This window comes from Colias eurytheme, chromosome 2 (assembly GCF_061535395.1).
Source record: "Colias eurytheme isolate Ceu_HAF_F1 chromosome 2, ilColEury1 Martin Lab GWU primary, whole genome shotgun sequence".
Taxonomy (NCBI): Eukaryota; Metazoa; Arthropoda; class Insecta; order Lepidoptera; family Pieridae; genus Colias; species Colias eurytheme.
Genome location: NC_142981.1, coordinates 241,186 through 250,848, shown reverse-complemented (window position 1 = coordinate 250,848; position 9,663 = coordinate 241,186). Strand labels below are relative to the sequence as shown.

The window sequence follows — 9,663 nt, the reverse complement described above, 5'->3', positions numbered from 1 at the left end:
TCAAATGACTCATGACATATGCTGAGCCAGGTCCATTTTTACAGCCATAGCACATAATTACAACTATCTATTGTTTTATTTTTATTTTTTCTTTTGTTTAAGTTAATTAATTGCATCCTAGTTTATCTTTCTTTTTTTTATTTCTTATTTTTTATTTTGTTTATTTGTAATGTTCTGTGTTTTGTCTGTTGTTGTGTGTGTTATTGTGTGTTATGTTTGTAAATAAATGTGTGTCTATGTCTATGTCTATGTCTAACGGGGAGAGAGGGTCACCCTGTGGCAATCCAACTCCAGCTGTACGAGTGATAGATTCTGATCCAATTTCGATCGATAGCCGCCTTAGATGTAACATCTCCCAAAGATAACCAGAAATCAATGACCCCACATTATGTTTTTGTAGTGCCTTTATTAAACTTACTAGACATACATTATTGTAAGCACTATTTATATCCAAAAAACACGCTACCGTTAAAATTCCCTTAGAAAAACCACTCTGAATCCGTGAAACCAATCTAGTCAAGTTATCAATACAAGAACGCGATCTTCTGAAACCTACCATCTCTTCTGGAAATTTAAGAGATTTCTCGAAATACCATTCTAGACGACGGTTTATAATCGTATGCAAAATTTTACACAGGCAGGAGATTAAGGCTATGGGTCTTTTATCCGAGGATTGACTATTTTCTACGCCAGGTTTCGGTACAGGAACTACTTTGACGTCTCTCCACTGATTCGGAACAAATTTATCATTTAAAAATCTATTAAATAATATGACTAGTATTTTCTGAGCAGATTCTGGCAGGTGACTTATCATAGAATACGATATGTCATCCATTCCAGGCGCTGTATCTGATATCTTGATTGAATTTTTCAATTCCTGTAACGAAACCGGCAGTGACAACTCAGGATTATTCCCACCAAAATCAGGAACCGTAGGTGTAACGTAATCAGGTGCTAAGGAGCATAGCAGAGCGTCGGCTTTCTCACGAGTTAAAATATCTCTCGACGCTTTATAACCTTTAATCCATTTAATCTTGGACCACATTTCACCGGCATTTGTTACTTCATCAATACTATCGCAAAACCGCCTAAATGATTTAGTATTGCAATCGCGAATCAGTCTTTGTGCCAAACTAATCTTAGCTTGTAAAAACGTAAGATTGTCCGGTGTAGGATTTCTTCTAAATGCTCCTAATGCTTTACGACGCTCCGCTATGGCCCTTGAAATTTCCTGATTCCAATATGGTTTAGGGGTGAATTTTCGATGATGAATTGGATCCTGGAAAATCTTTTTACAGGGAATTGATAACTGGGCTGCTCTATTTATAATATTTATAAAATCATCATAAGCAGATTGATGATTGTCATCAAGACCAAAATTAACAAGTGACTCCTCAATATAATTACGGTATTTATTCCAGTCGGCCAGCTTAAAGTTTCGTCGAGCTTTACAACTGCTAACCCTCTCGATCTCTGTTTTAATTTTAATCATAAGGTGATCACTTCCTAGGCTCTCATTTAAAACTGACCAACTAAAATCAAATGCTACGTCCGCAGAGAGAAAAGAAACATCAGGAGAAGACTTTTGTGCTGAACCATTAACCAGTTTGATTCTAGTATGGGAACCATCATTTAGATATATATAGTTATTTTCTATTAATGAGTCAAATAATTGGTTACCTCTAACATCAGACTTAGTTGACCAATTTGTGTGATGTCCATTTAAGTCGCCAGCAATAAGGGTTTTTCGGTTACCTAAAGAAAAAATTTGATCCCAATCACTAGTTGAAGTTCTAACATTTGGAGGGCAATAAATAGAAAAAATATTTTCGAGATTTTTACAATTTAAAACTTTAACGTGAATCATTTCTATCTGGGTGTTATGTAGCTGTGTACTGCATAACTGTGATTTAATAGAATTGTGCGTAAGAATTGCGACCCCTCCATAACCGTCAGCCCGGTCCAATCTGAATATGTTGTATCCACTTATACGGAATGAGCTGTTTGGGATCAGCCAAGTTTCACTTAATATTGCTATGTGAATCTTTTCTTGAGTTAGCAAGCTCTCAAATTCTTTTACTTTATGACGAATGCTCTGTGCATTCCACTGAAGGACACTTATTGAGATCCGTGAGCTGCTGGAGTCCATAACTGTTTAATAAGATTACAACAAGAAATATCTCCGATATACTGCATGAATAAAGTGAAAACTCCATCAAGAAATATACTTAAACAGTCCTTAATCTTCTCAAACCACGTCCCTTCTTTAGCTTCAAAAATTTTATCCTTTAATTTTTTAAGAAGAATTCGCCAAGATATTTGTTCAGATTTGTATTCTCTATCTGCTACTAGAGCGCATTATGCGGCATAATGCTTAACGTTCAATGTTCCAACTACAGCAACGCTTCGCACAATCGAGCACTAGAAAAAGTAATGCGCGTGAATTGATGCGTGCAATCGATTTATCGTTAGTAATTATTAATTGTTGGAAAAAAATTTAAAGCTTTCATTTCATTGTAGTTTTTTCGAAATAATCAGAGTTAATTCAAATTGTGTTAAAAAAATAAATATAAGTATGGATGAAGGTACAAACATTGAAAAAAATGTTAATGAAATAATCAAAATCCATATTACTTAAAATAACCGTAAATATTTTTCAAACAATTATTATGTATACCATTTTATTTACACATTAATGAGGTTATTGCTAACTAACTCTAAGAATATATCACGTCACGTCGGGGTCACCAATGTAGGGTCTTGTTATGTGCGGGTGTAATAAAAGATGAATAACTACGCAAAGGTTATATTTCGTTAACTACATATATTTATTCGGTATGTAATTAATATTCGACCTAATGCGACCAACCCGCGTCCCGACAAGCCCTTAACTGTCTATGCATAACGCACGAACTGTTTATATATATGAGTTACCGTGTGAACCTATGGTGGGAACTTTCTTAGTAGGTACTACACTTGAAATATTTCGGTAACTCGTAAATTGGCTTGTCGTCGCTACATATTTTTTTTTCAACACTGAACTTAGCGCAATCTGCTGGTGCGTTTCATGTTCCAATTAAGCATCAGCATAATTCGGCATTGTGCGGCACTGAGTCGCATTATGCTCTGTAATTGGAAAAAAGACAACAGTGTATTTTGTATATTTTCTTATCTACAATTTTTATGTAATCTATTTTACTTGCTCTGTGGACTGTGTTATCTATAATCTATATGTCTGTGCTATATGTCAAATTACGGGAAGGGTTCCTTTGAGGTTATCTTTTGATATAATAATTATTTCTTATTTCATAATAAATAAAAACCATTAAATATTGCGTTAAATTATATACATTCGTAATCTCAATCAAACGATATAATAATGGATTCCCTTTCTACCGGTTCTTTGAGCGGAGTTCAGAAGGAGGAACTAATGGACCAGGTTAAACAGCAAATAGCTATCGCTAATGCTCAGGAACTATTAACGAAAATGTCAGAGAAATGTTTTAAGAAATGCATCTATAAGCCTGGAACTTCCCTGGACAATTCGGAGCAGAAGTGCATAGCGATGTGCATGGACAGGTACATGGATGCCTGGAATCTAGTATCTAGGACTTACAGCAGTCGCATTCAGCGGGAAAGGAATAACATGTGAAAACTTTAAAATCGGTTTATGTTTGTAAAGTGTTATGTTAACACAGTGCTGTAAATATAGATGTCTCAGTAGTTCCAGAACATGTTAAAAATTGTGAGTTGCGACTGTCCGTTGTTATGTTAAATAAAGATTATTTAGGTTGTGTAACTTATTTTTATTTCCAATCTTAACATCATATATGTACAGATATTAATTATAGAACTCTACAAAAAAATCTTGCATAACACTTTATGATATTTCACCCTTCAGAGCTTTTTTTCTGTACAAGTAAAGCTTTTTGATCCACATCTCTTTTAATTCATCTGGACTTGGTATTTCCTGAAACATGAAAAAGCCACACTTAATTCTGGTGAGCAGGTTTTTGAAGTGTAATTGTTAAGTAATAGGTATGCAATTATTTCTTTTTTATCTCTAAATATTCAAAACCTTTAATTTCTGATTGAAATGTATACTAATATTATAAAGCTGAAGAGTTTGTTTGTTTCAACGCGCTAATCTTGGAAACTACTGTTCCGATTTGAAAAATTCTTTGGGTGTTAGATAGCCCATTTATTGATGAAGGCTATAGCCTATAATATATCATCTCGCTAAGACAAACCGTGAGGCACAGCTAGTATATAATATAATATGAGTGTTTCCTTATTGAAGTTGTCTTACAATTTTGAATTTTGTAATACAATAATGACCTAGAAATTCAACTAAAAATAAAATAATGCTTATTATACCTGAGCTTGACAAAATAGTGTAATAACAAAGCTTACATGCATTCCTATAATCTCAGTCTGAACTGAGTTAGATTAATTGGATATTTTGCAAGTTTTGAAAGAAATTCACAAAGATGAATATGTTTTAATTTACTGTTAAAGTAATTCAGTGGTTTTATTAAGTATTCTATAATAATACCTAACTCCTTCTAATGTTTGTAATTCAGTTCAGATTGTGCTTAAGGTATACATAATATTGTAAGTTTATTGCATTTTTTTTATCAATAATACAACATTTGGTTAATGGCTGCCCGAAAATAATAAGGTGCCATACTCTGTCTTTTACAAAGGATGGATTTCATTCTTGAAATCACATGGGAACAAGATTTATGCAGATTTTTCTTTGACTACACAAGTGTAGCAAAAGCTAATAAATGATGATGCCAATCATCATCACCTTACTCATCATTACATAACATAGGGTATGTTACAACTTAATTAGGAAAGAAACAAACTCACATTAAAATCAATTATAGAGTCCTCTGTTTTTGGTTCTATCTTTGTTTCAGGCACCTTAACAGTTTGTGAATTTAGATCAATAACAATATTTTGTGATTGTTTCTTATTTTTGGATGAAGTAAAGGATTTCTGGACAAAAGAGTCACTGTTGAGTTCATCAAGCAGGTTTCTATCATGTATTGTAGGCATGTCCTCCTTCACTTCTACCTCTCTGTAGTCATATGTGGGCAGCTTGGTCATGGTGAGGCCAGCTGCCTCGGCAGCTTTTATTGCTCTCTCAACTTTTGTGTCTGTATCATCAAGATTTACTTTTTGAGTTCTTGGTTCTGAAAAGATGCAGTTAATTATAGTTTTGCAATATGACTTATTATTTACAGATAGCTAAATAACATAGACAAAGGAAAAATTTGTATTATTATTATATAGCCAGCAATACAATATTTTTCATTAGGTATCAAGTAAAAGCTGCATAATTCTTCACGGACCTAATCTGTGGAATGTGAAATTGCAACAATAGCCTACCTATGTCAAATGAGTTAGATCTACTTTTGGACCGTGAATGTCTTTTATGTTTTCGAGTGCTTTTGCTATAGTTGCGTGAGCTGGATCTTGAGCGGGATCGTTCTCGGGAATATTTAGCGCGTTTTGAGCGTGATCGCGACGATGATCTTCGCTTAGTTTTACTGTCATATCGGTCCTTGGATACACTTCTGGAATAACTTCGTCTTCTATGCTTCGATCTAGAGACCGACCGTTTCCTTCTGTGGCTGCCTGACTCAGATCGATCTCTTGATCGTGTGCGTCGTTTATGTTTACTCTTTGATTTTTTACGGTCGTATGAAGACTCGGAACTATAGGATGAACTTCGCTTTTCACGGTGCCGGTTCCTTTCACGATCCCGAGGCATAGTATTATATGTGTAGTTTTGTGGTTATTGATACGGACATCAAGGCATTGTTCGTTTTTATAAAAGGCCACTCAATGATCGTATGTTTCTATAATGTTGAGGTATTGTTAATAAATAACAAACCCTACCTATTAATTTATAATATTATTATTTCAAAAGAAAACCTCCTACAACACCTATGAATCTGACACTGACAACACTTTGACACTAGTCACTACAATTTACATGGGAAATTACAGATTAACTGCTAGCATTTGCACATAATTAAAAAATAGGTGCTGCAGATAACACAAATTTATAGGTCGTTGTACATATAAGTTCTTTAAATGATTGTACAACACACAGTAGTTTAAATTTTACTCATTAATTATATGCTGTGATTATATGATAAACCTACTAAAGTACTAACTACCGAATACATGCATACAGCATAACCTTATGGTCCGGTCGAAATTACGTAGGTACAAATTATGCGTAAAATTCATACCAGTGCAAACTTAGCACCCCATCAATGGAATTTTGGGTCGAAAATGACCTTGATCGTTAGGTCCCCGTTAGGTCCTTTAAGGTCCCACAATTTTTTCGTTAGGTCCCCTTTAGTTTTTTTTTTAATAATTTTTTAAATTTTAGGTATAAAAAAAAATGCACTTTAGCACCCCATCCATAGAATTTTGGGTCAAAAATGACCTCAATCGATAGGTCTCCGTTAGGTCCTATAAGGTCCCACAATTTTTTCGTTAGGTCCCCTTTAGTTTTTTTTTAAATAATTTTTTTTTAATTTTAGGTATAAAAAAGTTACACTTTAGCACCCCATCCATAGCAAAATTGGCAAATTTTATCAAAATCGTATTCTTTACCGTTAGGTCCGTATGGGCTCATCATTGAAATTGTTGAATTATTTATTTTATTAAAATTATAAAATAATAAAAACCTGCGCATGCGCCTTAGAGCATTAAGGCATGCGCACATCATACATAAACAGCGCGAAATTTAAAATGGTATCGTTTCATTTATTAAATAAATCTATTGTTCTGAGAGTGCTTATTTATTAAAAACCTACTTTTCAACCTAGAATTAAAATAACCTGGTATTAGTGTCAATCTATGGTGTCAATATATTTTTTGTAGCGGCCACAGGGCCACACTACGGTCGAGGTATAGATTCGGAAAGAATAACATGCAACAAATCATTAATTTGATTCGGGATGACCTTCGCGTGGACACTCGAGGGGGCGGTATTCCAGTGGAACTGCAAGTGATGGCAGTTATTCGATATTGGGGCCGGCATGAGGTAGATGTGACTTGTGCTCTAGTTTTGGATATATACAATAGAAAAGCCTGTATAACGATCTATTACATTACAGATCCAAGAAGATTGTGCTGACATTCACAGAATGAGTCAACAGACACTTTCCCGTTTGTCCCGAAATGTTGCTATTGCGTTAGCTTCTAAAAGTTCGCGTTATATTAATATGCCGTCGAACTCAACCGAGGAAGCCAAAGCAATTAGGAAATTTGAGGCCATAATATGCGGGATGAAGCGTATCATTGGTGCAATAGATTGCACTCATATTAAGATACGCAAAGTGAGTGGAGAGGCTGGACAGTACTATGTTAATAGGAAGGGACATTACTCCATTAACACTCAAGTATGAACATTGTACAATAACATTTTAGTTTGATCATAGTGTATTTAAAGTAATAAATTTTCATTGTTATGTGTGCTATTATGTGTTTCTAATTTATAATAATATTGATGACAATAATTACAGGTAGTATGTGACTCTGACCTTAAAATCTGCGATATTGTGTGTCACTGGAGAGGAAGTACACATGATTCCCGCATATATAGAGAAAGCTCAATAAAGCGGAGGTTTGAGGAGAATGAATTTCATGGGAAGCTGATTGGAGATAGCGGGTATCCTTGTACTTCGCATCTTCTAACACCAATATTAAGACCAAGGACACAGGCAGAAGAAAGGTACAACCTGAGTCACATACGAACGAGGAATACTGTAGAGCGTTGCTTTGGGGTGTGGAAGCAAAGATTCCGCATACTCAACGAAACAATGCGAGGGTCTCTGCAAGTGATCAAGACCACTATTGTTGCTTGTGCAGTTTTGCACAATTTAGCAATACTCTTTAATGAGTCTATTTTAAATCAAGGTATTTGTGCAAACTAATATGTAAACAAAGTATATTTAATAATGCCAATACATAAAAAATAAGCATATTTTAATTCTTTATTTTGTATTTTTCTAGATCCTTCAGGCCTTGAAAATCAATTATTAATCGATCCAACTATCCCTGATAATATAGAAGATGAAGACGAAAATATAAACAGGGCCATTTATATTGAAACTTATTTTAATCAATAAAAACCATATTTTATTATTTTTCAAAATTTATTTTTTTTAAATATTCCTCCTCTAATGCAAGTATTTGGAGCTTCTTCTCGTGAAGCTCCCTCTCTTGTTCTATTCTTAATAGGTGAAGCTCCCTCTCTTGCTCTATTCTTAATAGATGCAACTCTTGTTGTTGCTTCATTAATTCCTCCCTGCTTTTTTTTGCAAGGAGGAATAATTGATGCTCGTAATTGGAATTTGATTTCCCACTGTAAAAATAACATAAACATTAAACATTATTTCACATAAATCACAGCTGAACAATAAGCACAGGAAATTTCATGAAATTCTATTTTCAACATTACATACTTACGTTTTTTTTGGTTTAGCTTTGAAAATATGATGTGTAGGATTTATACGTGGCAATTCAGTGGAGAAATTTGGCAATTCAGGCTAAAAATAAAAAAATAATAATTATTTTAAAATAATATAAATTTTATTTATAATACTGATATTTTTGTATAACATAACTGATAAAAATATTATACAAATTATTATATAATATGATTACCTATGCATGTGCAGTGCTTTCATCATTTTCATTCAATTTCAATGTATCATCAGCAGACTCCTTAGTAACTTCCTATAAATATATTATAAAATATAATTACTCAATCTCACAATAAAAAACTATATATGCATAGCGCTATTATCCCTTAATGGATATTCCAAATTAAGGAATAATAGCAGTAGAAAATGTAAAAAATATAAACCTGTTGGCCATGTGTTGCATCGCTATCGAAAGGATTGTTATCAACCACAAACTCATTAGGAAGAGCTGCTATAAGCTCTTGATCTTCAGGCGGAGGACTTGGTGGCGGAGGTCCCCCGCCTGTCATGTTTCTTGCCGTTCTAAATTTGTGTTCCGAAGCCTTAGCTTTCTTCAAATTCCTCCACTGATTTTGTATTTGGCTTAAGTCCCTTTTATGGAGTGAAATGATATTATAACTGAAATATAAATACAATAATAATGTTATTACACTGTAACAATTTATTAAATACAAGAAACTGTTAGAATAAGTAAAACTAAAATAACCAAGACAAAACATCTTCCCATGCAAGTTTTTTTGCTGTATTTGTATTAGTCGACGTATCCTTATTCTCTAATATAATATGTGCTCGCTCGAGCACTAATTATTTTCGAAGCACTTTCTAAAGAGCAATATATATTATTTTATTAATAAGCATTAAAACATGTAAGGAAATAAGTACATTCTATTAGATTTCTTGTGTACATTACGTACCTTATCCTCCTCACTCCAATTCGTCGAACGAGAACGTTTATTGATCATTGAACTCATTTTAAATTAAAACTGAATTTGAATTTATCAAAAATCTCAAATCTGTACAAATGTTTGAAATTTGAAAGTTATCAATATCCTGTCAGTTAAACGTCATACAAAATAAAGTCTACCATTCATATTTGTCAAAAAGTACATTTTTAGTCAAGTTTTACGTGAATAGCGGGTTTTATTTC

The 9,663-nt window shown here is 33.6% G+C and overlaps 2 protein-coding genes across 2 annotated transcripts; one reads left to right on the top strand and one right to left on the bottom strand.

Moving 5' to 3' along the window:
* The first annotated feature begins 3,229 nt into the window (after positions 1 to 3,229).
* LOC149910034 (mitochondrial import inner membrane translocase subunit Tim13-like) lies at positions 3,230 to 3,799 on the top strand. The gene has a single exon (XM_090110042.1). It carries the CDS (start codon positions 3,380 to 3,382, stop codon positions 3,650 to 3,652), a length of 273 nt encoding a protein of 90 aa, XP_089966168.1. The 5' UTR covers positions 3,230 to 3,379; the 3' UTR covers positions 3,653 to 3,799.
* Positions 3,787 to 5,980, bottom strand: LOC149910033 (uncharacterized). Its single transcript, XM_090110030.1, has 3 exons — positions 5,398 to 5,980; positions 4,876 to 5,201; positions 3,787 to 3,970 (listed from the first exon to the last, which is right to left on the bottom strand). Exons 1-3 carry the CDS (start codon positions 5,780 to 5,782, stop codon positions 3,881 to 3,883), a joined length of 801 nt encoding a protein of 266 aa, XP_089966156.1. The 5' UTR covers positions 5,783 to 5,980; the 3' UTR covers positions 3,787 to 3,880.
* Positions 5,981 to 9,663: the final 3,683 nt, after the last annotated feature.

Coding starts and splice junctions, on each gene's coding strand:
- LOC149910034 (XM_090110042.1), top strand. CDS start 3,380: ATGGATTCCCTTTCTACCGGTTCTTTGAGCGGAGTTCAGAAGGAGGAA.
- LOC149910033 (XM_090110030.1), bottom strand. CDS start 5,782: ATGCCTCGGGATCGTGAAAGGAACCGGCACCGTGAAAAGCGAAGTTCA. Junction 5,202..5,397: donor ATCTAACTCATTTGACATAG/GTAGGCTATTGT, acceptor GCATCTTTTCAG/AACCAAGAACTCAAAAAGTA. Junction 3,971..4,875: donor ACTCTATAATTGATTTTAAT/GTGAGTTTGTTT, acceptor TTCATGTTTCAG/GAAATACCAAGTCCAGATGA.